This window comes from Dryobates pubescens, chromosome 22, assembly GCF_014839835.1.
Source record: "Dryobates pubescens isolate bDryPub1 chromosome 22, bDryPub1.pri, whole genome shotgun sequence".
NCBI classification, from domain to species: Eukaryota; Metazoa; Chordata; class Aves; order Piciformes; family Picidae; genus Dryobates; species Dryobates pubescens.
In genome coordinates, this window is record NC_071633.1 from 15050161 (window position 1) to 15077776 (window position 27616).

The following is a 27616-nucleotide window of genomic DNA, read 5'->3' on the forward strand; positions in this document are numbered from 1 at the left end:
GCCAGACATGTCCAGGCTGGATGTGAGGTGCTGCTTGAGGGAAAGGTTAGTGAAGCTTTGAGGCAAATGAATTTTAATGTCTTTAAAGTCAGATAAGATCTTTCTGCATAATAGCACAGTTCAGACAGGCTGAAGGCTCAGACCTGGGCTGATTGTCAGGGGTTCACTGATTTTTCAGCTCCAGAAAACAGGAACTTTTCTTCCTCTCTCTCTCTTCCTCTCCCCTCTCTCTGGTCCCTCTTTTCTCTCTTCCTCTCCCCTCTCTCTGGTCCCTCTTTTCTCTCTTCCTCTCCCCTCTCTCTGGTCCCTCTTTTCTCTCTTCCTCTCCCCTCTCTCTGGTCCCTCTTTTCTCTCTTCCTCTCTCTTCCTCTCCCCTCTCTCATGTTTGCAGGAAAAATAGGAACACATTTAATGTGAAGCTGAGGAACATCTTGCCAAATAGAGCTGAGGGAAGGAGCCTGCCCTCCTGAGAAGGCCTTCTCGGAGGCTCTGCTCTCCAGCTCATGTGTGCCTGGGGACAGATTCATTTTACCTCTGCCACAGGGGAACTGTCAAGGCTAAAATGTTTCAGGAAGCTCAGATGTGTAGAGATGAAGCCTCCATGCAAGCCACAGCCTGGGCCTCACATGCAGGGATTGAGTTCAGACCTTTGCAACGTATCAAACCCTTTCCCTTTCCACTCAAACTGCTTAAGAACATCATCACAACCTTTTGACTGCTCTTAGGGTAGGAGCAGCTCTTGGAAACAAAGCCAAAAGCCCCTCTCCTGACCGACCCGACTTCTTTTCTTCCAGGTTCTGCGCTTGTTGGACATGGTGGGTTTGCCAGAGCTGGTCATCCAGCTGGCCACCTTGGCCATCATGGAATCAGATGACTGGAGAAGCCAGGTACAGGACACCTTTCATAGATTTGAGTTGGCAGGGGACCTTAAAGATCATCTGGTTCCAACCCCCCTGCTGTGGCTGGGGATACCTTGCACTCAACCAGGTTTTCCATCGAGATGTTTCTTCAAGGCAACTTCTCTTTGGTTGTATGACTCCAAACCTGCTGCTCTGTGCTTTTTTTTGGTGTTTTCAGGCAACTTTGAGGACTTGTATCTTCAAACATCACTTGGATTTAGGACACAACAATGAAGCATATGTTGCCTTAACACAAAACCCGGACCCAAGCAGGTAGGTGACACTTTTATGCCTTTATCCTCGCTTGTCTTGGAGGTCCACCTACCAATTTCTCCATCAAGCCAAGAGGAAGATGATGGCTGAGGGCTGCTGTGTTGGGGGTTGATGGCTGAGGGCTGCTGTGTTGGGGGTTGATGGCTGAGGGCTGCTGTGTTTTGGTTAAGCTCCTGTAAAAGTTGGGTTTCAAATGACTTAATTTTGGTCAGGACAGCTGGCACTGCTGCTGTGTCAGAGGAAAAAAACAAAGCAGCTGATTTAAGGAACAGCCCCAAAAGAAATGGCTGAAGGATGACTTGTGTTAGATGTTGAAAAGCTTTGGCAGTTTAGGGAAAATATAAAAGATTTGGGGTGACATTTTTGGCTGGGAAATGACCTGGGAAGGGAAAACTTCCTCCCAGCAGGGGAGGAATGGCTGGAATAGGTGTTTGGAGGAGGATTAGGAAGACTTTTTAATTCAGGCTGAGGAACATCTTAAACCAAATAGTGCTGAGGGAGGGAGCTTGCTCTCCTCAGAGATCTTTTCAGAGGCTCTCTGCTGTCCAAGAGCTCCAGTTCCAGCCCAGGAGATGTCTGAAGGGGCTTCTTGGTTCTAAGCTGGAGGGGAAAAAACCAAAAGCAAACCGATGGAGCTTGTCACAAAGCAGCTTAAAAGCTGAGTGCTGGAGATGGGTTTGTTCCCTCCTTCCCCTCCAGAAGGGCTGTGCTTCTCTCTGCAGGCAGCTGGACTGTCTACGCCAGCTAGTGGTGGTTCTCTGCGAGCGCTCCCAGCTCCAGGACCTGGTGGAGTTCCCCTACATCAACCTCCACAATGAGGTAAAGCAGCCTGTGGTGGGAGCAACCGGGGGAGGGAGACACAACCACTGCTCTGGAATGGGGATTGTTGACCCAGGGGAGCTGCTGTGTCCCACAGGTGGTGGGGATCATCGAGTCCCACGCCCGGGCAGTGGACCTGATGAACCACAACTACTACGAGCTGCTCTACGCCTTCCACATCTACCGCCACAACTACCGCAAGGGTGAGGCCTGGGCTGGCACAAGGTGACACCTGGGGCGCTGGGAGTCAGCCATCTCCTGGGCTGATCCCCAGCAGGGTGGGCAGCAGGGGGAGGGAGGGATTTCTGCCCCTCTGCTGAGACCCCCACCTGCAGTGCTGGGGTCAGCACAGACATGGAACTGTTGGAGCAGGGCCAGAGGAGATCACGGCAGTGATGGGAGGGCTGGAAGCCCTCTGCTGTGAGGTCAGGCTGAGAGAGTTGGGGTTGTTCAGCATGGAGAAGAAAAAGGCTCCAGGGACACCTTCTGGTGGCCTTTAAGTTGTGGAAGGAGATCTGTAAGATGGGGATAGACTTTTGAGTAGGGCCTGTTGTGAAAGAAGGAGTGATGGTTTGGAACTGAAAGAGGGAGATTTAGAATGAAGAGAAGGGAGAGATTTCTGCCCCTGAGGGTGGTGAGAGCCTGTCCCAGGCTGCCCAGAGAGGTGGGAGCTGCCCCATCCCTGGCACCATTGCAGGTCAGGGTGTCTGGGACTCTGAGCAACCTGCTCTAGCTGGGGCTGTCCCTGCTGTCTGCAGGGGGGTTGGCCTAGATGACCTTTAAAGGCCTTATCCCACCCAAACCAGTCTGGGATTGTGTGATCCTTCACCCACCTTCTGCAAGCAGCAGTCTGGGGAAGGTGAGGATGTTCTTCGGCTCAGGCAGCAGCAGTGGGGAGCTGTTGTGTTCCTGGTGTGCTTGGACTGCCCTGCACGCTGGACTGCAGGGGAGTTGCACTAGGAAGAGTTTTAAAGGTCCCTTCAACCCAAACCAGCCTGGGACTTCCTGACAGCATGTCCCCTGCAGGGTGGCCTGTCCTGGCTGTGCTGGGCTGACGTGTGCCCTCTCTCCACAGCTGGGACGGTGATGTTCGAGTACGGCACGCGCCTGGGCCGGGAGGTGCGGACGCTGCGGGGCCTCCAGAAGCAGGGGAACTGTTTCCTTGCTGCTCTCAACTGCCTCCGCTTGATCCGCCCTGAGTACGCCTGGATAGTGCAGCCGGCTCCTGGAGCTGTGGTAGGGAACCCTGAGCTTCCTGGCAAGCCTCTGGCCTTGAGGAACTTGTCCTGCCCGTGGTAGGGTTGTTGGGATTTAGATGATCTTTAAGGTCCCTTCCAACCCAAACCAGTCCGGTTCTGGAGCCCCTGTTACAGGATGTGCTGGAGCGTGTCCAGAGAAGGGCCACGAGGATGAGCACAGGGCTGGAGCTGCTCTCCTGTGAGGACAGACTGAGAGAGTTGGGGCTGTTCAGTTTGGAGAAGAGAAGGCTCCCAGGAGACCTTCCTGTGGCCTTCCAGTATCTGCAGGGGGCTACAGGAAAGCTGGGGAGGGACTTTTGAGGGTGTCAGGGAGGGATAGGACTGGGGGGGATGGAGCAAAACTAGAAGTGGGGAGATGGAGATTGGCTGTGAGGAAGAAGTTGTTCCCCAGGAGGGTGGTGAGAGCCTGGCACAGGCTGCCCAGGGAGGTGGTGGAAGCCTCCTGCCTGGAGGTGTTTGCAGCCAGCCTGGAGGTGGCTGTGAGCAAGCTGCTGCGGTGTGAGGTGTCCCTGGCCATGGCAGGGGGGTTGGAACTGGCTGAGCCTTGAGGTCCCTTCCAACCCTGACAATTCTATGATTCTGTGACTGTGGGGACACTTAGAGCTTTACTTCTGGGAAGGAGCTTCCAAAAATCCTTCCTGAGGTGATGAAGAGAGGCTCTGACCTTCTCAACCTGCTGCACTCATCTTCTTGGCCAGCTTCTGTAGTGCTGTCCATCACTGTGATGTCATTGGCCCCTTTTATTGGAGCAGCACAACGTTGGGGAGGGTGCTGGTGGAAAGATGTGAGAATGTATCACCTGGTGTGCAAATCTGAAGGATCCTGAAGAGTTAAAGAGAATTACTGGGCCCTGGTTTGCATTTCAGGTGGATTTGGGGGCAGGTGGTGGCTGTAGCCTGATCTGTGCTGTGGGGAGAAGAGTAACCTGAGATAAGAGTGCCAGAGATAAGAGTAACCTGAACCTGCTGAGTGGTTGTGTAGCTTCTCTGATTGAAGTCAAGGCTTGGAACAGAGGAGCTGGGGCTGTGTGGGCTAGAGGCAGTGTGTCCAGGTGGGATTAAACCTTCTTTCTCCTTTTTCCTTCAAGTATGAACGTCCTGGAGCATCACCAAAGAGAAGCCACGACGGGGAGTGTGCAGCTGTTCCAAGTGAGTCCCCAGTCCTGGTCCTTCTCGTGTCACAGCAGCCTTTGCCCTGGTCTCAGAGTTCTGCTGCTCCCCTGTGAGCTGGGAGAGAGCCTGGGGCAGCTCTGACCTCTGTCAGTTCAATAATTTGGGGGATTGAAGGTGTTTGATTCTGTGTCCTGCCACGTAACCAAGAGCTCTGCCTGTGTGTGTCTGCCCAGGGGTGGGGTCTGGTTAGGCTCTCATCATCTTCAGTGTCACTGTAGAAAAAAGGAGAGAAAAAAAAAGGGGGTGGTGGTGGTTTAAACTGAATTGTTTCTGGATAACCTCTTTTGTACCATCTGCCTGGCAGTGAGATGTGAGGTTACAACTGTTACAAGGGAGGGACAGGCAAGGAGCAGGCAGCAAACCCTAACCTCTCCTTTGGTGCTCTCTGTGGTACAGAATGCCCCAATCTCAGCATGGTTGGGGTTGGAAGTGACCTCTGGAGATCATCCAGTCCAAGGCCCCTGCCCCAGCAGGGCACCCCCAGCAGCTTGCCCAGCAGCACAGTGCCCAGGGGGGGGTTGCCAGCTCTCCACACAAGGACACTCCACAACCTCTCTGGGCAGCCTGCTCCAGGCCTCCAGCACCCTCCCCCCAAACAACTTTCTCCTCAGCTTCAGAGGCAACCTCCTGCCTGCCACTTTGTGCCCTCTGCCCCTTGGCCTGGCCCTGGGCACCACTCAGCAGAGTCTGGCCCCAGCCTCTTGCCCCCCACAGCTCCTTTAGCTCTTGCTGAGCATTGCTCAGCTGCCCTCTGGGGCTGCTCTCCTGCAGGCTCCACAGCCCCAGGGCTCTCAGCCTTTGCTCCTCACGGAGGTGACTCCTTGTAGGACAGCAGAGGAGTGTCAGCATGTTGCCCAGAGCCCAGTGAGCCCTTTTGGAAAGGCTGAGGGCCCTCCTTGTCCATCTGTCACAGCTTCTCACCAAATTGAGATCCTGGAGCTGGAGGATCTGGAGAGGGAATGTGTGCTGGCGCGGATCCGGCTGACCCTGGTGCAGCACGACCTGTCCACAGCAGCGGTGGCAGGTAAGAGAGGGGTGGATGTGACACAGCAGCCACTTCTTGCTCTCCCCAAGGTTTTTATTCATCAGATCACTTCCACTCATAGCTCAGATGAGGAGTTGTGGTTCTGTCCCAGAAACAGACCCAGGAGCTGACAGGGACTGTTAGTTCCCCTTCCTGTCATGAAATGTAAGTCCAGCAGCTTTGAAGAGCCAAATCAGGAGACTCCATCTGAGTTTTTCCACAGGGTTTTGGGGTTATTTTTGGCTTTGCTGAGCTGTAGCAATGGTCTGGGTGGGGCTGAGATAGAGCTCAGGAGAGGAGACTGAAAAAAGGCATCTGGAAATTGCCCCCAGATGTCCTGGACAATCCTGCTTCGTGACATGGTGTGAGCTTGTCCAAGTTGTTCCTTGGGGTGCACAAAGCTCCAAGTCCCCAACTCTGACCCTTAAAGGATATTCTGCTCCTCTCTGCTATGAGTTCTGCAACTTGAGTGTGTGTTCTCCACTTCCAACTCTCAGGAAAAGATGACTTCCCAGTAAGCAGAGGGTTGAACAACTGGTTTGAGGGCAGCCTGGAGCTGCATGCCATGGTCTGATCTCCCCTCCTGCCTGTGCTGGCAGAGCAGAGGCCCTGTTCATGTGGCCATTGACAAGGCTGTCCCCTCTCCTCACCCAAACAGCAGCAGTATGAGCCATCTGTTGGTGCCCATGTCCCTCTCCAGCTGGTGCCTGGTTGGGGACAGTCTGGGGGTCACTTCTTTGCTCTCTGCAGTTGCTCCAAGGATGGCTTCTGGGATGCTTCCGAGGCCGAGAAGGCTTCACACCACTCAAGAAGTGGGGTGTTTTGCATGAAGCCTGCTGCTGAATTGTGTGGGGTTAGGCACCAGTAGGCACTGGGATGTGAGTGGGGAGAGGTGGTTACCTGGTGGTGATTCCCTGCAGGAAACTCTACCCCTGAAGAAACGGTTGCCCTCCTGATCCGGGCCGGCCTCTTCGACACCGCCATCACCCTGTGCCAGACCTTCAAGCTGTCCTTGACACCAGTCTTTGAGGGACTCACCTTCAAGTAGGTGGCAAGCATCTGCTCCTGGCCCTGGGTGACCCAAGGCTGGAGGGACATTTGCTTGTGTGATGTTCCTCAGCAGAGCCCAGGTGGTCGGGAGCCAGCCCTGTCCCAGCGTTTCTGCCCATGCAGTGCACAGCCTCCGTACTGCTGGTTCAGGGGGTGCTGGGGGAGAGCTTGCTCCTCACACCTGAAAAGCTGAAATAAGGGAGAGCTGCTGAGCAAGCAGGGATGGAAGAGAGGTTCATGCCTGCTCTGAGATTCAGAGAATTGCAAAATTGTTTTGTTTGGTTGGAAGAAACATCCAAGATCAGGGAGTCCAACCCTTCACCCAGCACTGCCAGGGCACCACCAAACCATGGCCCTCAGCACCACAGCTCCATGGCTTTGAAACTTCACCAGGGATGGGGACTCCACCACTGCCCTGGGCAGTCTGGACCAGGCTTTGATAACCCTCAAGGGCAAGAAATTGTTCCTCCTGTCCAATCTGAACCTCCCCAGGGCAACTTGAGGCTGTTTCTTCTTGCCCTGTCATTTGTTCCTTGGGAGAAGAGTGCAACCCCCACCAGGCTCCAACCTCTTTTGAGGAAATTGTATGGGGCTAGAAGGTCTCCCCTCAACTTCCAGACCCTTCCCCAGTTTCACTGCCCTCTTCTGGACCTGCTCCAGCTCCTCAATGTCCTTGGAGAGAGGGGCCCAAAACTGAACCCAGGATTCGAGGTTTGGCCTCAGCAGTGCCCAGTCCAGGGGAACAATCCCTGCCCTGCTCCTGCTGGCCACACTCTTGCTGATCCAAGCCGAGATGCTTGTGGCCTTTAGGGCCACATGGGCATCCTGGTGACCCTGACCTGGGCACAGCCCTTTCTGGTGAGCTGGCTCCTGAAATGCTCCTGCTGATTCCCACTGAGCTGCTTACAGAAGATTTGTCCAAGCCTACTGAGCAGCTCCCAAACAGCACAGCTCTTTTGTCTGAGCTTTGTGCCAGCCATGTGCTCTTGTGCCCCATCTCCAGCTCCAGGATTCTTCTCCTTTGCCTCCCTGCGCTTGCAGAAGATGCAGGATGCTCCAGGAGCTCTGCTGTGACCTCTTCCTATCACACAGAGTCCCTCTCTTAGCCAAACTCCATTTCTGAAGCTTGTGAATGTCATTAGTTCCTCTCTGGCACACAGAAAGCACTCCCAACAGCCTCATTTCCCTGTCAAGCCAGCTGGATATCTATCTGGGGTTTAGGGAATGGTGCTAGGGTGAGTGGTGAGTGATGCTGGGAGCTGTGGCAGGGTGGCCAGAAAGGGTCACTCACCTTTGCATGGTCTCTTGCAGGTGCATCCAGCTGCAGCTGGGAGGGGAGGCAGCACAGGCAGAGGCCTGGGAATGGCTTGCAGCAAACCAGCTCTCATCACTGGTTACCACCAAGGAGTGCAGGTGGGTCCTCCTCTGAGGTGGGGAGAAGAGTGGAGATGCTCTTCATGAGGGTGGATGGTTCCCTGCAGGAATTCAGAAGGTCACAGGTTCAGAAGACCCCCTTAGAGCTGGCCTGTGGGATTGGGACAGCAGGAGAGTTGTCACCACACTGTCACTGTGCTACCACCATGCTCTCCCCAGCCTGCACAGAATGCTTTGAAATGTGAAATCAATTGGTGGAAAAGACCTTTAAGACTGAGTCCAGCTGCTTACCCAGCACTGGCAGGTCATCACTAAACCATATCCCTCAGCACCACATCTCCAGGGCTTTGAAACCTCTCCAGGGATGGGGACTCCAACACTGCCCTGGGCAGCCTCAGCCAGGCCTTGGCAACCCTCAAGGGGAAGAAATTGTTCCTTGTGTCCAACCTAAACCTCCCCTGAGGCAACTTGAAGCCATTTCCTCTTGTCCTATCACTTGTCCCTTGGGAGAAGAGACCAACCTCTGCCTAGTTCCAGTCTCCTTGCAGGGAGTTGCAGAGCCAGAAGGTCTCCCCTCAGCCTCCTTCTCTCCAGGCTCAACAACCCCAGTTCCCTCAGCTGCTCCTCACCAGGCCTGTTCTGCAGACCCTTCCCTAGCTTCTCTGGAACTACTCCAGCCCCTTAGTGTCCTCCTGGAGCGAGGGGCCCAAAACTGACCCCAGGATTTGAGGTGTAGCCTCACCAGTGCCAGATCTCAGAGGACAATCTTCTCTCTGCTTCTGCTGGCCACACTCTTGCTGACACAAGGGAAACACTGGGCCTGGAGCCCACAGGTTGAACCCATGCCAGGTCCCCTGGAGCATCCTGTAGCCTCCTAGGCAGGGCCAGGTTCTGCTGGCAGGGGTTCTGAGGGGCCACCTTGCCTTGCAGTGCCACGGACGAAGCTTGGCGGCTGCTGTCGTCCTACCTGGAGCGCTACCCATCCCAGAACAGTCTGTACCATTGCTGCGTCATCAACAAGCTCTTGGCACATGGCATCCCCCTGCCCAACTGGCTCATCAACAGCTACAAGGTGAGAACAAGGAGAGGGTCACCACTTGGCTCCTGCTGCCCCAAAAAAAAAGCACCAACCCAGAGCTGCTGGATCATCCTTGCTCCCACGTGCACCTCCCTGGGAGCTTCACCTCCTCCCTGTTCTCAGCTCTCAGAAGCTGGTCCAGATGGTGGCTTCTTATTAACTGTGTTCAGAGCAGGTTCTTGTTGGCATCATGGACGTGTTCCCAAGCTGCTGTTTTCCCTCCTTGCCTGCAGAAAGTGGATGCTGCTGAGCTGCTGCGTCTCTATCTGAATTACAATCTGCTGGAGGAAGCAGTGGACTTGGTCCTGGAGTATGTGGATGCTGTGCTGGGCAAGGGACATCGCTATTTTGGAATGGAGGTGAGCTCACCTGCAGCCTGGGAAGAAGTAGAGACCATCTCTGGGTCAGATCACAGGATCCCAGTATGGTGAGGGTTGGAAAGAACCTCTGGAGATCATCCAGTCCAAGCCCCCAGCTCTAAAGCAGGGCACCCACAGCAGCTTGCCCAGCAGCACAGTGCCCAAGGGGGGTTGCAAGCTCTCCACACAAGGACACTCCACAACCTCTCTGGGCAGCCTGCTTCAGGCTTCCAGCACCCTCACACCAAACAACTTCCTTGTGTTCAGTTGCAACCTCCTGGCATCCACTTTGTGCCCATTGCCCCTTGTCCTGTCCCTGGGCACCACTGAGCAGAGTCTGGCCCCAGCCTCTTGCCCCCCACAGCTCCTTTAGCTCTTGCTGAGCATTGCTCAGCTGCCCTCTGGGGCTGCTCTCCTGCAGGCTCAACAGCCCCAGGGCTTTGCTCCTCACATAGCTGTTCCAGGCCCCTCAGCATCTTCAGAGCCTCCCCTGGACTCTCTCCAGCAGTTCCCAGTCTCTCTTGAGCTGAGGAGGCCAGAACCAGACCCAGGACTCCAGCTGTGGCCTGATTAGGGCAGAGTAGATGTGGAGGAGAACCTCCTTTGACCTGCTGGCCACACTCTTCTTCATGTCCCCCCCCAGGAGACCATTGGTCTTCTTGCCCACCAGGGCACATTTCTGGCTCATGGGAAACTTGTCCACCAGCACTGCCAGCTCCTTCTCTGTGCATCTGCTTCCCAGCAGGTCACCTCTCATCTGTACTGGTGCAGGAGGTTGTTCCTTCTCATGGGCAGGACCCTTGACTTGCTCTGTTTGACCATAATGAGGTTCCTCTCCAATCTGGAGGGGAGAAAACCCTGTAGAGGGGGCAAGAGGTGTTGGGACACAGTGGCTGGGAGCTGTTCCTTGTGGGTGGGAGCACTTCTGCCACCAGCAGGAGGCCACAAGTGTTCCTCTCCCCTCCAGCTTCCCCTTTCTGCTACGGCCCCCATGGTGTGGCTGCCCTACACTGCCATCGACCAGCTTCTCCAGGCTCTGCAGGGGAGCACCACCAACCACTACAGCGTTGTGGTAGGTACAGCTGGAATGGGAAGCACCCTGTGGAGGGGACCAGGGTGGCAGGGAGCAGTTTAAGGTGCTGTGTGACAGTCAAAGAATGTGCTGGGTTGAAAGGGACCCTTGAAGGTCATCTTGTGCAACACCCACTGCGGTCAGCAGGGACATCTCCAGCTAGATCAGGTTGCTCAGGGCCCCATCAGGCTTGCCCTTGAATGTCTTCAGGGATGGGACCTCAAGACATTCAAGATCTAGCTTGATGAAGAGTCAGACTTGACAAGACGGAGGCCTAGCAGCCAAAGCTCAGTGTGGCCACCAGATGTCTGAGATGGAGGATACTGGGAATGGGATATGTGATGGGAGTGTGGGGTGTGAACTGTGGTCTCTGACACCTGCTTTGCTCTTCCTCCAGCTCTACCAGAAGCTGAATGATAAGATGGAGGCCTACCAGCAGAAGGTCAACGTGGTCACCCGTGATAACCTGTACCGCCGCAACTAGCGGCACCCCCCGGCCTTGGCCACCGCTCCTGCTCCAGGTGACAGCCTTGGGAGCTAACACCATCCCCTCCTGCCACCAGCTCAGCCACTGGGGCTGGTTTTTACTGGTTTATTACCCACAAGGATCCACTCTGGGGAGGTGGATCCCACCTCCACTGCGTCCTCTTGCTGTCCCTGTCCCCTCGGGGGCTGGGGAAGGGCAGCAGAGCCTTGGCCTGCAGCCTGGTTGGGGCAGCCCCCCACATGCTTTTAGCCTGACCCAGGTGGGGCAGGCTTTGGGGCCTTTTATTTATTGTGGTTTTTGGATGAAGTTTAATAAAATGGAAGCGTTGTTACAGGGCTGTGTTGGGTTGGCTGCGCCTCCCAGGGCAGGCAGGGGCTCCTGGGGCTTCTCTTCCCTGGGATCCTCCATGAACAACCACTGCTAGAGGGCCCTGCTAGAGGGCAGGAAGGAGCTACAGGGCCCAGGGGCACAACTGCTGTGCTATATGGTGGCTGAGGGGTGGCACCTTCCTGTGGAGCTGAGGGCCAGGGCTGTGCCATATGGCAGGCTGCAGCTAGAGCCTGGAGGGGCAGGGCTGTGCTATGGTATGGGATGGAGCTATAGGCTTTGAGGGGCAGGAAAGGCCATAGGATATGATGGGCTCTAGGGTAAAAGGGGGCTATAGGCTCAAGGAGTAGGTCAGGGCAAGATGGGCTATAGGGCAATATAGGGGGCTGTATGGGGCAGTACTAGGGTATAATGGGGCTATAGGGCAGGATGTGGGGTTGCAGGGCAAGGCAAAGCTATGGGCTTGAGGGGAAAGGTGAAAGGCTATAGGGCAAGATGAAGCTAGAGGCTTGAGGCACAGCACCCACAGCACTATAGGGCAGGTCAGGGGTGCTGTAGGTTTGAGAGGCAGCAACATGCTATAAGGCAGAACGGTGGTCTGCAGGGTAATATGGGGCAGTAGGCTCAAGAGAAGCTCTAGGGTAAAGTGGAGCTACAGGGCAGGATGGGGTTGGAGGGCGCGGTGGGGCTACAGGCAGGACAGGACTATAGGGCAGGATGGGGCTGGAGGGCGCGGTGGGGCTACAGGCAGGACAGGACTATAGGGCAGGATGGGGTTGGAGGGCGCGGTGGGGCTACAGGCAGGACAGGACTATAGGGCAGGATGGGGCTGGAGGGCGCGGTGGGGCTACAGGCAGGACAGGACTATAGGGCAGGATGGGACTGGAGGGCGCGGTGGGGCTACAGGCAGGACAGGACTATAGGGCAGGATGGGGCTGGAGGGCGCGGTGGGGCTACAGGCAGGACAGGACTATAGGGCAGGATGGGGCTGGAGGGTGCGGTGGGGCTACAGGCAGGACAGGACTATAGGGCAGGATGGGACTGGAGGGCGCGGTGGGGCTACAGGCAGGACAGGACTATAGGGCAGGATGGGGCTGGAGGGTGCGGTGGGGCTACAGGCAGGACAGGACTATAGGGCAGGATGGGGCTGGAGGGCGCGGTGGGGCTACAGGCAGGACAGGACTATAGGGCAGGATGGGACTGGAGGGCGCGGTGGGGCTACAGGCAGGACAGGACTATAGGGCAGGATGGGACGCTATAGGCTGAACGCGGGCTGCGGGCTCCAGGGGCGGGGCTAAACCCGTCGATGGGCGGAGCCCACTGTGCATTTACGCCATGACGTCACGCGCATAGCCACGCCCCCTTCCAGCGCCCAGGCGTGGCCTCAGCGCTGGAGGCGCCGCTCCCGCCGCCGCCATGGGCAAAAAATCCCGCTCTGCGCCGGGCCGCCGGCCCATCCTTCAGCTTTCCCCTCCCGGACCCCGTCGAGATGAAACGGCGACAAGTCAAACAGAAGGAGCCGATTCGGGTTCCGAAGCCGGTAACGGCGGGATGTGGGTTTTGAGGAAGGGCCGCGCTTTGTTGGTGGGGCGCGGCGCGGCCTAGCCCTAGTTCTGAGGCCTGGCCGTGGTGTTGCGGCCTAGCCGTGGTGTTGCGGCCTAATAGCGGTTGCTGGCGCCGGGGAAGGTGGAAGCGGGGGTGCCGTGCGAGGCTGTGCCCCGCACCCCCCACCTCGCCTTTCCCCGCCCCAGCTTCCCCCGCCCCCTATCTAACGGCTTTTCCCTCGCAGACGAACCCGAAGCGGTGGCCGAGCCCCCCCGCACTGCTCCCAACCCACCGCCCCCCACTCCCGCCGCTGTTAAGGCGACAGGTACGAGAAGCGCTCGAGAAACTCCCTGTCCCTCCCCCCCCCAAATAAATTACGGGTTGTTTCTCCTGATATCTAGGAGAAAAGTGATGTCCACTAGTTGAACATTAAAAGAGGGAGGCTTTGGCGTAAATGAGGGGCTTCAGAGGGTGTTTGGGTTGTTCCTGTCTGCCTAACTCGTGGGGTTTGATTTTTTTTCTAGGGGGAGTGCTGGTTGTCCCCCATTTAAGTGCTTTATTTTCTAAAGGGAGGGTGCTTAACTCCGAAGAGATTTCTTTGTAGAGTAGAATTATAATTGGGGGTGGGGGTGTTATTCGTGGCTTTTAGCTGGGTGTGATTTTAATTATTTGAGTGACCATCTTTAGAGGAGGTGTGTGAGATTCCTTCTCATCAATTATTATTGGAGTAAGATAATTACCCCACTTAAGCCTGTTTTCTTACTGATTGCTGGGCTCACATGATGACTCCCATTTAAATGCTTTTCAACTGGGCTGCCCCCTTGCCTGAGTTTTGGGGCTCAGGACATCCCTGTGGATGTTTGGAAGAGGAAGGGCAATGTTTGTCCTCTGGATAATCATGGGAGGGGGATCCTGGTGCTGGGGTGGGGGGGTGAGTGGGGTTGACAGCAGGACCACCCAGTGGGTGCTCCCCACTTGTTGAGGGTGCTCTACTCTTACTTCCTAGGAGGTCTGTGCCTGCTCGGTGCCTATGCAGACAGTGATGAAGAGGAGGGAGAGACCCCAGAGAAGTTGGCACGGCCAGCAGATGCCAATGGCAGCAACTCCTCGGACATTGACAGCACCCTGGCAAACTTCCTGGCGGTGCGAGCAGCTGTGGGCAGGGGGGTGCCCCTTGGGAGGGAGGGGGGCAGCCAGGAGAGGGGAGTTTTGTGTCCTCTGCTGTGGTGAGGCCACACCTTAAACCCTGGGTTCAGTTTTAGGCTCCTTGCTCCAAGAAAGATATTGAGGGGCTGGAGTGGGTGCAGGGAAGAGCAGTGAGCCTGGTGAAGGGTCTGGAGAACAGATCTGGTGGGGAGCAGCTGAGGGAGCTTGGGAAAAGACCTTCTAGCACTTTATAACTCTTTAAAAGGTGATTAGAGTGAGGTTGGGGGTTGGTTTCTTCTCCTTGATATCAGATGATAGAGTAAGAGGAAATGGCTTGAAATTGAAGCTGGATATGAGGAACATTTTCTTTGTTGAAAGAGTGGTCAGGTACTGGAACAGGCTGCCCAGGGCAGTGGTAGAGTCACTGTTCCTGCAGGTGTTCAAGGGACATGGGACCTGTGTCAGTGGCCGTGGTGGAGTTGGGTGGAAGGTTGGATTCAATGATCTTGGAGGTCTCTTCCAACCCAAACAATTCTACGATTCTGTGCTTTGATTCTGACTTCTTTCCCCTGGGGTGCAAATCTGACATCAAGTTGCCTTTCACAGGAGATCGATGCCATCACAGCTCCTCCACAGCCCACTGAGCCTTCCACGGCTTCCTCTTCCTCCTCTGTGCCCCCTCCCACGCCTCCTCGCCCAGAGCCGAAGGAGTCGGGCGCTAGTCAGGCCTCCGGTGGCAGTGCCAACGGTGCGAGCTCGGCACCGGCACAGGAGTGGCAGTACGACACACAGTGCTCCCTGGCTGGAGGTGAGGGACCTGCCCAGCCCCCTCAGAGGGCTGCTGCCGCCTGCTTGGGTCGCTAAAGGGGCTGAGGAGGGTGACACCGGGGAAGGGAGGTGACACCGGACAAGTGCTTTGCGCTAGGGAGGGGAGGGTGACGCCAGGGCAAGGAGGTTGGAACCGGCTTGGCTGGCGGTGGGATGCCAGCTCTGCGTGGCCCGTGGTTGACAGCTTGTTCTTGTCCCCTGGGCAGTGGGGGAGCTGGAGATGGGTGACTGGCAGGAGGTGTGGGACGAGAACACCGGCTGCTACTATTACTGGAACACCCAGAGCAATGAGGTGACCTGGGAGCTGCCCCAGTACCTGGCCACGCAGATCCAGGGCCTGCAGCACTACCAGCACAGGTAGGTGAGACCTCCAGCCTCCAAGAGGGGATGCATTGGGCCTTCCTCCCCGAGTCCAGCCCTCACCTCAACTTTTTTCCTCTTTTTCTCAGCAGCACCAGTGCCAATGGCAGCTTTGTCACAGCTGCCACTGAGTTGTACCCCCAGGAGAAGGGCATTGCCCCAGGTGGTGTTGGCCGTGGGGCCAGCCTGGCCAAGCGGGAGGTGAAGAAGGTCAGTTGGACAGGCTGAGCACCAGGGTTCTGCTTGCCATGGGGCTTGTAGGTATCTGGGTACTGGGTGGGCAGTTCTGCTCCCTTCACAGCATCTCTGGAGGTGGAGGGGGGCTGGGGTGAGGAGTGGGGAGCTGCTGCTGGGATGCTGACATGCATCTTGTTCTGCAGGAGGTGAATGAAGGTGTCCAAGCCCTGTCTAACAGCGAGGAGGAGAAGAAAGGGGTGGCTGCAGCCCTCCTGGCACCTCTCCTGCCTGAGCAGGTAAAGGAGGAAGAGGAGCGCTGGAGGAGAAAGGTGATCTGCAAAGAGGAGGTTGAGCCACCCCCAGAAGAGGAGGTGAAAGGGGAAGAGGCAACAGCAGTTGCTCCTGAAGAGCCAGAGCCTAGCAGGGATCCCCTGGAAGACACAGTGCAGGAAGAGCTGTGCAGTGTGGTGCAGTCAGGGGAGAGTGCTGAGGAAGAGGAGGAGCAGGACACCCTTGAGCTGGAGATGGTGCTTGAGAGGAAGAAGGTAAGGGCAAAGTTCTTGTCAAAATGAGGCTGTGGCTGCAATGAAGGAATTAAACTGGGAGCAGTGGTTTTCATCTCTCTGCTACCTCCTTCAAGGAGAGCTGTGATGGGCTACCTATAGGTCTGGGTGCTGATCAGCTTCACTGACCAGTGGAGATCACCCAGTCCAATCCCCCTGCCCCAGCAGGGCACCCACAGCAGCTTGCCCAGCAGCACAGTGCCCAGGGGGGGTTGCCAGCTCTCCACACAAGGACACTCCACAACCTCTCTGGGCAGCCTGCTCCAGGCCTCCAGCACCCTCACCCCAAACAACTTTCTCCTCAGCTTCAGAGGCAACCTCCTGCCTGCCACTTTGTGCCCTCTGCCCCTTGGCCTGGCCCTGGGCACCACTCAGCAGAGTCTGGCCCCAGCCTCTTGCTCCCCACAGCTTCTTTAGCTCTTGCTGAGCATTGCTCAGCTGCCCTCTGGGGCTGCTCTTCTGCAGGCTCCACAGCCCCAGGGCTCTCAGTCTTTGCTCCTCACAGAGCTGCTCCAGGCCCCTCAGCATCTTCAGAGCCTCCCCTGGACTCTGTCCAGTAGTTCCCAGTCTCTTTCAAACTTGGGAGCTCAGAACCAGACCTAGGACTCCAGCTGCATCTGCCATAAAGCAGAGTAGAGGTGGAGGAGAACCTCCTTTGCCCTGCTGCTTACACTCTTCACGCCCCCAGGACACCGTTGGCCTTGGCCCCAAGGGCACATTGCCGGCTGATGGGCAGCTTGTCCACCAACACTCCCAGGTCCTTCTCTGTGGAGCTGGTCTATCCCTGACCCTTGATGGGGACACAGCTGACAAGTCCTCAAGCACCACCCTGCCTCGTGCCAAGTCCCTAAGTGGCAGTGCCCCTGGTGTCTCCTCAGGCCGAGCTGCGTGCCCTGGAGGAGGGTGACGGCAGCGTGTCGGGCTCCAGCCCGCTCTCCGACGGCAGCCAGTCAGCCGCGCAGGACTCCAGCCGCCGGCTGGCCTCCAAACGGGGCAAGTGGAAGCTGTTTGTGGGAGCTGCCAGCCCCGAATCCGCCAGCAGAGGCTCCAGCAAAACGGGCCGGGAGAGCCCGGAAGCGGCAGAAGCAGGTAACTGCGAGCCCTGGCTCCACTGGGTGGCAGCACCGGGAGGTTGGAGCGGTGTGTCCCCCTCGGGGTGAGGTGGGGGGGGTGTGTGTGGTGCACTAAAGGGTGACTGCCACCTGCAGCTGAGCTGTCAGACAGCTTTGAGGAGATGATGCTTGGCTAAATTCCCTCTTCTGTCCTAGAATTAAAGAGGATCACAGTATGTCAGGGGGTGGAAGAGACCCAAAGAGATCATTGAGTCTAACCCCCCAGCCAGAGCAGGACCATACAATCTAGCTTAGGTCACAGAGGAACATATCCAGGTGAGGCATGAATGTCTCTAGAGGAGACTCCACAGCCTCTCTTGAGGTGCCTGTTCCAGTGGTCTGTGACCCTTACAGTAAAGAGGTTTCCCCTTGTGTTGAGGTGGAACCTCCTGTGCTGCAGCTTACATCCATTGCTCCTGGTCCCATCACAGGGGAATAAACAGGAGAGGGCTAAAATTCCACACTTGAATAGGAGAGGAGTCAGAGTTGATGCAGCACACAGCTGTGACAACAGCTGCATCACCTCTGTGTCCCTGTGGATATTTCACATCCTGACTGCAGCACCTGGGGAGCTGTCACCTTCCTTTCTTAAGTCTTTTCTGAGCTGCCTGGTGACAGCCACCAGATTTGCTGGACTGTGTCCAGAGAAGAGCAATGAAGCTGCTGAAGGGTCTGGAGAAGAGGTCTGGTGAAGAGCAGCTGAGGGACCTGGGGTTTTGATCCTGGAGGAAAAAGAGACTGAGGGAGACTTTCTGGCTCTTTGCAACTCCCTGAAGGGAGGTTGGAGCCAAGTGGAGGTTGGTCTCTTCTGCCAAGGAACAAGTGACAGAGCAAGAGGGAATGGCCTTAAGTTGCCTCAGGGGAGTTTTAGGTTGGATGTGAGGAAAAACTGTTGTTGAAGGAGTGCCCAGGCTGCCCAGGGCAGTGATGGAGTCACCATCCCTGGAGGTGGTCAAGAAATGTGTGGCCATGGCACCTAGGGACATGGTTTAATGGCCATGGTGGTGTTGGGTTGATGGTTGGACTTGCTGAAGTTAGAGCTCTTTTCCAAGCCAAACAGTTCTGATTTCCACAGGAAACCTGAGGCAGGACCTCCCTGTGAAGACAGCCTGGTTGTCAGCACTAGGATCTGTCCCTGTCTCATGGCAATGCTGGAGGCTGGCTTAACAGGGAGGGGAAAAAAAGGCCCAACTTCTCCCAGGAGAAAATAAAACACTTCCCAGGGTAAAACAGCACCAAAGTGCCCAGAGACTGGAGCAGGCTGTGTCCTGCTGATGGCAGGAGATGGTCCCCTCCTCAAAGTGGGGCTGATGTGACCCCAATGTGTCAGCTCCAGGCAGAGGCATGATCTGGGTGGTGTAAATGGTGTCAGAAATCCAGGAGGGTTTTCCCTTGCTCCTAGCAGTTAGGTGAGTGGAACATCTCTGGAGCCAGCTCTTCCAGCAGTGTTTTCCTGCTTCCAAGGGGAGCTGTTAGTCTAAAACAAGCTCTTCAAAGATGGGTATCCTGCTGGAGGGTGACTGAGGAATTGTCCTCCTGTGAACATCAGGACACACCAGGAAGGGGAGGTTCTTACCCCAGTTTGCTCCTCACAAAACCTTCCTCTCTGGAATTTGGCCTGGCTGAGTCACTACTGTGCTCTGGCTGGGGTGAAACCTTGGAGTCTCCACACCTTTTTGGGAGCTCCTCAGTCTTTGCCAGTTGTCTCACATTTCATCCCAGCTGCTTCTTGCTGCCAAATCATCGAATCACCAGGGTTTAACAACTGCCAGCTCCTGCTGCTTCCTCAAGCCATGTGCCTCAGCCTGTCCTTCCTTCCTCCCCTGGTGCTCTAGCAGCTGTAACTCAACTTCCCACATCCAGAAGGTTCCTCACCATCTAACTGCAGAAGCAGCCACCTCTCAGTTCCAGGCTCCTGCTGGGATGAGGCTCCAGCTCCTTCTCTGCCCTATTCCACTGTGGCTCCCTGGCACGGAGACTCCAGTCAGCGTGGTGGTGGTGGGTCAGGTGCTGACCTGTTGTTTCTTCTCCAGCACCAAGCACAGAAGCTGCTGATGCAAGCTCAGACAAAGAGGCAGAGCCTGAGGAGCCCCAGGAGAAAACAAAACCTCAAGGGGCACCAAAAATAGAAGAGGAGGAGCAGGACCTAAAGGTATGGAGATGCTGAGGCTTTTGGTGAGAACCATCTGTGGCTGGGGACAGGACTGGCTGTGCCACCAGCCGTGCTGAGGGACCTGCTGGCTCCTGGGAGATGCCACCTTAATGTTTGGCCCAGATGCAGGGACCTTGTGCTCTTCATGGGTGGCACCATGGCCCTGGTGAAGCTCTAAAGCTCAGATCCCAGTGGATTCTCCTGGCCTATGCAGGATTGGGCTGCAAGGGCTTGAAAAATGAACATTGACACGAAAATGGGGGTAAAAGCTGAGCTTAGGGCTGGGAATGAGAGAAAAAACAAACATTTTTGTCTTGTCTTGCCACTGATGTCACAATCCTCAGGCTCATGTCCAGTCACTTGCTCTATTTCCAGGCTGAAGCCTCCTTGTCTCTTCCTGGAGGCTGCTGGGACCCTTCCCTCTGTAACCTTTTTGATGTTGTGAGATGAAGAGTGGGGATTTCTGCAGCATCCTGATGATTCTAATTTATTATTATTCTATTGTATTGTAATTTTTTTTCTTCTTTTGAGCCTTGATTTGCTCTTTCTGGCTGTGGCTGCCCCAGAGTGGCAGCTGCCACACTTGGACCTCCACACTCTAGGTGATGGTGGTGGGGAAGAGCTTTCTCCTTTATCCTCTGGAATCCCTGGTTGCTCATTGTCCTGAGATCTCCTACAGCCTTAAATTTGGCTCTGGAGTGATTGCATTCCTTTAGGGAATGCTGAGGCCTCCCTGTGCCTGATGGCTCAAGGATGGGGAATCACCAGCTCATGGTAGAACCTTGGAGGAAACTTGTGGTGAGCCACTGAGCCGTGGCCCTGATTTCCTGCCACTTCATCATCTTCCCAGTGTGGAAGCAGGGTTAACACCTCTGCAGAAGAGCTCAGGCAGAGTTTGGAGATGGGACATGGCCCCAGACCCCCCAGCCTCCTTCAGTGCAGCCTCTACATGAGGCTTTTCTGACTTTTTCACTGAATTGACTCCAAATAATCAGACAGAGCCCCTGTGGCAGGAGCACTGAGTGAGCCCTTTGCTGTCCCCTTTTCACAGAATGGTTTGGGTTGGAAGGCACCTTAAATGTCATGTAGTTCCAACCTTCTGCCAGGGGCAGGGGCATCTTCCAGTAGACCATGTTGCATGAAGCCCCATCCAGCCTGGTGTCAAACACTTCCAGGGATGAGGTGTCCATAATTTCTCTGGGTAACCTGTTCCAGTGCCTCAATCCCTCACTGTAAAGAACTTCTTCCTGATGTCCCATCTAAATTTCCCTGCCCTAGTTCCAAACCACTGCCCCTTGTCCTGTTACCACAGGTCCTGTTACCATAGTCCCTCCCCAGCTCTCCTGTAGCTTCCTTCAGGTACTGAAAGGCCTTCTCCAGGCTGGACAGACCCAACTGCCTTAGGCTTTCCCCACAGCAGAGGTGCTCCAGCCCTCTGATCATCTTTGTGGCCTCTGGACCCTCTTCAACAGATCCATGTCCTCCTTGTGTTGCTCCTCCTTGTGTGTTCTCCCCGATGCTGGCTGTGGCCTGATGCTTTCCATGCAGGATCCGTCCCTTTAGAGCTGGTTGGAGGAGTTGCTGGCTCCTGGGGGTCATCAGCACCGTGGGCTTCATCACTTCAGGGTAATCTCTCTTCTGCTGGCTCTCTGCTTTGCAGGAGATCTGATGAGGCTTCTGCTGCAGAATCTTGCTTGGTTTCTCTAGAGCCACCTTAATGCCAGGAATTAATTTCCCTGTGCTGTTTGACTGTCTGGTCCATCCCTCTCTGGAGACAGTTGGCTCTGGGGACCTTCACAGCCTCTTCTGAAGAATGAAGGAGGCAAAAGAAAAAGACATTTTAGAGCCCTCCTCAAAGCAGTTGCTTATGGGTGACCACCCTATTTCTGCTCTTGGTTGTTTTGGGCTTGGAGCTGCATCCCCTTGGTCAGGGGGATAAACAAGGGGGGTCCTCACGTTCCCCTGGGATGAGCTTGGGTGCTGGCTGTGGGCTGGCCCTAATCACAACATGGATTTTCTTTCTCCTCAGGAGTAAATCCTGAGCTGCTGACCCTCTCCTGGGCTTTTCCTTGCTGAAAGCAACCATTTGCAAAGCCTGGAGATTCCATCCTGGCCCTTTTCCTTTGGGAAGAGAGTTGGAAATACTTAGATTTTAATGCTTCCTGCCCTGGAGGTGTCTCTGCTGTAACTGCAGAGCTGGGGTGGCAAAACAAATTGAGCCTGTACCTCTCTGTGCTGGTGCAGAGCAAGGTCCACGTGGAGAAATGGGGGTTCAGAGAAGGAATTGGGGTTCACCAGCAGCACCTCCTGCCACTGCTGAGAGATTCTCATCCTGTCCCCCAGCCCTAGGGCACAGGAGGTAGTGAGGGTGGCAGGCACAGACGTTGAGGCTGACACATCCCAGCCCCACCAGCTTGAGGGGCCACGGATGCTCCTGAGTGGTTGGCCGTGGGGCTGTAGGCTCCCTGGTGACGCTGCCAGTGAGTGGCTCTTGACTGTCCCCCTTTCTCCCTGGCAGTTTCAGATTGGAGAGCTGGCAAACACTCTGACTAGTAAACTGGAGTTCCTGGGCATCAACAGACAATCTATCTCCAACTTCCACATGTTGCTGTTGCAGACAGAGGTAACCAAGCCTTCATCCTGCGCTCCGGCCTCTGTCCCGCACGGATCACCTCCTGTCCGCGCTGTTACCTGCTCCGTGCTGCCTGAACCCCCCAGCCTGGCCTCCTGCAGGGCCCATCCTTGGGCACAGAGTGGGTGGGGAGGAGAGGATGGCTTTGAAAAGCCTCCTTCACAGAATCACAGAATGGTAGGGGTTGGAAGGGACCTCTGCAGATCGAGTCCAACCCCCGTGCCAGAGCAGGGTCACCTAGAGGAGGTCACACAGGAACACGTCCAGGTGGATTTGGAATGTCTCCAGAGATGGAGACTCCACCACCTCTCTGGGCAGCCTGTCCCAGTGCTCTGTCACCCTTAATGAAGTTCATCCTTGTCCTTAGAGGAAACTTCTTATGTCCAAGTTTGTGCCTGTAACCCCTTGTCCTGGGCACCACTGAACAAAGCCTGGTCCCATCCTGCTGACACCCACCCTTGGAAGCATTGATCAGCATTGAGGAGATCCCCCTCAGGCTGCTCTTCTGCAGACTAAACAGCCCCAGGGCTCTCAGTCTCTCCTTGGCACAGAGATGTCTCAGTCCCCTCAGCATCTTTGTAGCCCTTTGCTGTACCTTCTCCAGCATGTCCCTGTCCTTCAACTGGGGTGCCCAGAACTGGACTGGTTACTCTACCTGTGGCCTCACCAGGACACAGTAGAGGGGGAGAAGAGCCTCCCTCGACCCGCTGGCCGCACTCCTCTTGAACGCACCCCAGGATACCATTGGCCTTCCGTGGCCGCGAGGGCACCTTGCTGACGCACGGTCGTTCTGTTGTCCTGCCAGGACTGCCAGGTCCTTTTTCCCTAGAAAGCTTCAAATGGCTTCCTCCTCCCTCCCTCCCTCCCTCCCCTCCCCCCCCCCGCTTGTTGCCCCTCTAGACGCGCATTGCAGACTGGAGGGAAGGTGCTCTCAATGGAATCTACCTCAAACGCAAACTCCAAGACGCAGCCGAACAGCTAAAACAATACGAAATAAACGCCACCCCTAAAGGCTGGTCCTGCCACTGGGACAGGTACGAGCTCTCCTCCCTTTCTCACCTTTCATCTCTGACATCTCAACCATGATTTGTGACCATCACAACACCCCCGACGACGCTGGCGCCGTTTCCCACCGACCGAGAGCAGCTTCTCTTAGCTGGGCAGGCAGAGGAGACACACACAAAAACCAAACCAAACCAAACCAAAAAGCAAAACACAAACCACACGCAGAGTTGGGTGCCCAGCCCGCCAGACCGGAGGAGCTAAACTGGAGTGCCTTTTTTTGAGGAGGAGCCTGCTAATTCCTGATGGGACAGAGCTGGCTGCCGCTCTGTGGAGAGTCCTCAAGCGCTGTGGAGGGCGGGCCTGGGGGGTCGCGCATGCGAGAGCTCTGTGAACTTTTCAGGATCTCTGGATCACCTCTTCTGACCCAACAGCTCTGACAAAGGACAAACTTCAACTCACCCACGGAACGAAGAGCAAGAGTTCTGTCTCCTGCCAGCAGGTCAGACCCAAACATTTCTTTTCTCTTATTTTGATGTGTTTTTTTTCCTTGACGGAAGTTTTTTCCTGTGTTTTGAAATCTTTTGCTCTTTTGTTTTTCAGCTCCCAGATCCGCTCCCTCTCTCTAGCATTCACTGTTGTGTGTGGTTTATGACACCCAAGAGCTCTCTTCCTCGCACCACGGGGTAGGGGAGCAGCCGCTTCTCTCCATTGGGCTGTTCCCCCCTGCCCCGGGGCCCCGTCTGCCGCCTTCTCCGAGGGCGACTTTTCAGCCGAGGGCAGCAGCTGAAAGTCCCCTCCACGCTGGCCTTGCTTTTCTCAGCCCTCCCCTTCACAACCGAGGGTGAGGGGGGGAGGGGAAAAAAAAAACAACCAACCAAACAACCTTCAGGCAGCCAGCAATGCACCAAAAAAAAAGACAAAAGGCACCAAAAAAAAGACAGAGAAAATAATTTAGCTTTGAACAAGCCGGCTCGGGCCTCTCCTTTTGCCTCTCTTGTCCTCAAAAACGTTGGTTATTTTTGGTTGCTTTTGGCCACACAAAAGGGTCTTGTTCCCCTGCGAGAGCGCAGCGCTGTCGTGGGCAGACCCACCTCGGAGCGTGTGCGGTGGCTGGGGAGGGAAGCTGAAGCCCTGCCCTTCTCTTGTTTGTGATTCAGGGAGCATAGACGCTATTTCTATGTTAACGAGCGCTCAGGAGAGTCCCAATGGGAGTTCCCCGACGGGGAGGACGAAGAGGAGGAGGGAGGAGAGCGAAGTAGCGACAGAAAAAACGAAGGACCTCCTAAACCACCTCCCAAAGACAAAGGAGAGCGCGCCGAGGAACCCGCCGAGCGCTCCTCCGCAGGTACGCCCCAGGTGGAGAGGCCTTGCCGAGGAGGTTCTGGCCTTGCCAAGCGTGGGTTCTGGCCTTGCCAAGCGTGGGTTCTGGCCTTGCCGAGGATGGGTTCTGGCCTTGCCGAGGATGGGTTCTGGCCTTGCCAAGCGTGGGTTCTGGCCTTGCCGAGGATGGGTTCTGGCCTTGCCGAGGGGGTTCTGGCCTTGCCAAGCGTGGGTTCTGGCCTTGCCGAGGGGGTTCTGGCCTTGCCAAGCGTGGGTTCTGGCCTTGCCGAGGGGGTTCTGGCCTTGCCGAGGATGGGTTCTGGCCTTGCTGAGGGGGTTCTGGCCTTGCCAAGGTTCTGGGGGGCATTACTGAGGTTTTAGGGGAGGATCCCAGTGTGAAAATGGGCCCCCACTAAGCCAGTAGAGCAGCACATGGTGCCTTCGGGTGTTTTAGGCACCCCTGGGGTGGAGAGGAAGGTGATGTTGTGGCTTAATGTCAAGGCTGTGGCCTCAGTTCTGCCTGCCCGCTCCGGGGCAGTGAGGCTGGGTTTTCAAGCCTGTGTCAATGTGTATTCTTCAGGCTCCCTTTGTAAAGAATCCTTCTCAGGCCAAGTCCCTGCCACGTCTCTCATGCCGGTCACTCCGTTTTGGACTCTGCTCCAGTCCTCCGTGCCGGTTCTCCAACCTCCTTTGCCTTTGGAAATGCCTCCGCCGCCGCCGCCTCCCCCCGACTCGCCCCCGCCGCCCCCTCCGCCGCCCCCACCGCCACCTCCCGGGGAAGATGGCGAGATCCAGGAAGTGGAGATGGAAGATGAGGGGGGCGAAGAACCACCAGCACCGGGAACGGAGGAGGATGCTCCCCTGAAGCCTCTCCTGCGCCCAGCCACCAGCAGCATCCAGGTGAGCAGCAGCAGCCGAGTGAGGCCAGAGCTTGACCAGTTCAGCTGGCCCAGTGTGGCCAGACTTGGGGCCCCATCCTGCCTGCTTTGGCAGTGATGCCACACAATCCCAGCATGGTGGGGTTGGAAGGGACCTCTGGAGATCATCCAGTCCAAGCTCCCTGCTAACCCAGGACACCCACAGCAGCTTGCCCAGGAGCACAATGCCCAGGTGGCTTTGGAATCTCTCCAGAGGAGACTGCACAACCTCTCTGGGCAGCCTGCTCTAGGCCTCCAGTACCCTACACCAAAGACGTTTCTGGGACCTCCTGAGTTCCAGCTTGTGCCCTCTGCCCCTTGTCCTGTCCCTGGGGTCCACTCAGCAGAGTCTGGCCCCAGCCTCTTGCTCCCCACAGCTCCTTTAGCTCTTGCTGAGCATTGCTCAGCTGCCCTCTGGGGCTGCTCTTCTGCAGGCTCCACAGTCCCAGGGCTCTCAGCCTTTGCTCCTCACAGAGCTGCTCCAGGCCCCTCAGCATCTTCAGAGCCTCCACTGCATGCTTCAGTAGTTCCCTGTCTCTGCTGAACTGGGGAGGCCAGAGTTAGAACTGGAACTCCAGCTGTGGCCTGACTAGGGCAGAGTAGAGGTGGAGGAGAACCTCCTTTGACCTGCTGGCCACACTCTTCTTCATGCCCCGCAGAAGACCATTTGCCCTCTTGCCTACAAGGGCACATTACTGGCTCATGGGAAACTTGTCCACCACAGAGCTGCTTCCCAGCAGCCCTTCATGGGGGTGCTGCTGACAGGTCCCTAAGCACCATTGTCCCTCGTGTGCCAAGCCCCCTGAGTGCCACCCTCCCTCACGTGACAAGGTCCTTAAGGTCCTTTCCTTTCAGGCTGCCATGGAGCCGACCCCGACGCCGCTGCTCTCTGCCAAGCCGCAGAAGCGGAAAGCTGCCGAGATGAGCCCGGGGGTGCTGCAGCGAGCGGCCACCATCGGCAGCTGCCCGGTCATCTACAGCCAGCCCCTGATGGCCACCGGCAAATACCAGCCCCCAGCCGTGCCCATGGGCTCCCTGAGGCCTCGCCAGCGCCTGCAGCCGGAGATCCAAGGCCGCCCCAACCTCCGCCTCGCCCCGGCCCACAGCGGTGCCGCCGCGCTGGGGCTGCAGTCCGGTTACCTGGGGGTGACGGCGCCTGCCGCGCCCTCCGTCATCGGCTACTCCGAGTGCCCCGTGCCCGGCAGCCTCCCTGCCGCTGCCATGCCGCCTGCCCCGGCACGAGCAGCCCTGCCCGCCGCCGAGCAGCCCCCGCCGCCGCCGCCCCCCCAGACGCCCCCGCCACCCACACCCAAGGCCCCGCCGCCACCGCCGGAGAAGGAGAAGCCGAGGAAGGGGCGGAAGGACAAGGTGAGGAGGGGGCTGTGGCATCCTGGGCCGGGTGCCGTTGCCTCCCCTTCCAGCTTCCCTCACCCTGTGGCCTTTCTGCCTTGGCAGAGTAAGAAGGGGAAGACGAAGATGCCGTCGCTGGTGAAGAAGTGGCAGAGTATCCAGAGGGAGCTGGATGAGGAGGAGAATTCCAGCTCCAGCGAGGAGGACCGGGAGACCACGGCCCAGCGGCGCATCGAGGAGTGGAAGCAGCAGCAGCTGATGAGGTACAGAGTGGGGGGAGCAATGGGGACGCCTCACTGCAGTGTCCTGCCTGGCTCCTCCTCAGGGGGACATCTCAGAGAGTCACAGACTGCTTTGGGTTGAAGAAACCTTTAAAGCTCTCCTAGTCCATCTCCCTGCAGGCAGCGGGGCCATCGGCAGCCAGAGCAGGTTGCCGGGGATGGGGCATCTCCCACCTCTCCAGGCAATGTGGGACAGGGTCTCGACACCCTCAGTGTCAAACATTTCTCCCTTGTCTCCAGTCTAAATCTCCCTCTTGGTTCCAAACCATCACCCCTTGTCCTGTCACAGCAGGCCCTGCTCAAAAGTCTGTCCTTGTCTTGGAGGCCTCCTTTAATTACTGAAAGGCTACCAGAAGGTGTCCCTGGAGCCTTTTCTTCTTCAGCCTGAACAACCCCGACTCTTTCAGCCTGGCCTCAGGGCAGAGGGCTTCCAGCCCTCCCATCACTGCTGTGGCTTCCTCTGGCCCTGCTCCAGCAAGTCCAGATCTCTCTTGTGCTGAGCACTCCAGAGCTGGACGTTGGGAGCCCCCATCCCTGGAGGGGTCTCGGAGCCATGGAGATGTGGTGCTGAGTGCCACGGTTTGGTGGTGACCTGGCAGTGCTGGGTTGGACTCCACCATCCTAAAGCTCTTTTCCAACCGTTCTTGTCCCTGGGAGCGAGAATTCCCATTCCACCCCTGGGGGAGTGGCAGAGGAGGGTGGTGGGCAGCATCACCTTGTCGCAGCTGGGTGCTGACAGCCCGTTTCTGTCCCCACAGTGGTATGGCAGAGAGGAATGCCAACTTCGAGGCGCTGCCGGAGGACTGGCGAGCGCGGCTGAAGCGGAGGAAAACAGCCTCCAGCACCTGAGGCTCAGCAGCCTCCTTCCTGCCCTTGGGGTTTTTTTTTTTACAGATGTACAGTCCCCTTCCCCCCCCAAGCCCCTTCTTGACCGTTGTCCAATAAATTGTAGCAGTTTGGGACCTGCTGTCTGCTTCATCCAGGACTGCCCCCGGTCCCGGCCATGGTGAGAGGAGGCTGGGAGGTGGTTTTGGG

The 27616-nt window shown here is 56.6% G+C and overlaps 2 protein-coding genes across 4 annotated transcripts in view; both read left to right on the top strand.

Moving 5' to 3' along the window:
• NUP160 (nucleoporin 160) overlaps positions 1 to 11197 on the top strand; it is a 40022-nt gene extending 28825 nt beyond the window's left edge. The window contains exons 23-35 of the mRNA XM_054171964.1: positions 795 to 887; positions 1078 to 1172; positions 1895 to 1991; positions 2089 to 2194; positions 3067 to 3227; positions 4338 to 4398; positions 5336 to 5446; positions 6367 to 6490; positions 7808 to 7909; positions 8801 to 8942; positions 9182 to 9307; positions 10275 to 10379; positions 10777 to 11197. Coding sequence (XP_054027939.1) covers positions 795 to 887; positions 1078 to 1172; positions 1895 to 1991; positions 2089 to 2194; positions 3067 to 3227; positions 4338 to 4398; positions 5336 to 5446; positions 6367 to 6490; positions 7808 to 7909; positions 8801 to 8942; positions 9182 to 9307; positions 10275 to 10379; positions 10777 to 10863 — 1410 coding nt within the window. The 3' untranslated portion in view covers positions 10864 to 11197. The remainder of the gene's footprint in view (positions 1 to 794; positions 888 to 1077; positions 1173 to 1894; positions 1992 to 2088; positions 2195 to 3066; positions 3228 to 4337; positions 4399 to 5335; positions 5447 to 6366; positions 6491 to 7807; positions 7910 to 8800; positions 8943 to 9181; positions 9308 to 10274; positions 10380 to 10776) is intronic.
• A 1373-nt stretch (positions 11198 to 12570) lies between these two features.
• FNBP4 (formin binding protein 4) lies at positions 12571 to 27537 on the top strand. 3 transcript variants are annotated; one of them, XM_054171923.1, is made up of 17 exons: positions 12571 to 12733; positions 12983 to 13063; positions 13745 to 13881; positions 14491 to 14692; positions 14919 to 15069; positions 15162 to 15282; positions 15453 to 15794; positions 16691 to 16901; positions 18958 to 19076; positions 21595 to 21699; positions 22609 to 22742; positions 23145 to 23396; positions 23871 to 24058; positions 24614 to 24933; positions 25806 to 26318; positions 26406 to 26563; positions 27340 to 27537. In XM_054171923.1, exons 1-17 carry the CDS (start codon positions 12610 to 12612, stop codon positions 27428 to 27430), a joined length of 3249 nt encoding a protein of 1082 aa, XP_054027898.1. In that variant the 5' UTR covers positions 12571 to 12609; the 3' UTR covers positions 27431 to 27537. The 3 variants fall into 3 exon arrangements, with proteins under 3 accessions (XP_054027898.1, XP_054027899.1, XP_054027900.1); XM_054171924.1 differs by having other exon boundaries at positions 15165 to 15282; XM_054171925.1 differs by lacking the exon at positions 23145 to 23396.
• Positions 27538 to 27616: the final 79 nt, after the last annotated feature.

Excerpts from the sequence above, each read along its gene's own strand:
- FNBP4 (XM_054171923.1), top strand. The coding sequence starts at position 12,610 with ATGGGCAAAAAATCCCGCTCTGCGCCGGGCCGCCGGCCCATCCTTCAG. Across the intron at positions 15,795-16,690 it reads TGGTGCTTGAGAGGAAGAAG|GCCGAGCTGCGTGCCCTGGA; the intron begins GTAAGGGCAAAG and ends GTGTCTCCTCAG. Across the intron at positions 24,934-25,805 it reads CAGCCACCAGCAGCATCCAG|GCTGCCATGGAGCCGACCCC; the intron begins GTGAGCAGCAGC and ends CTTTCCTTTCAG.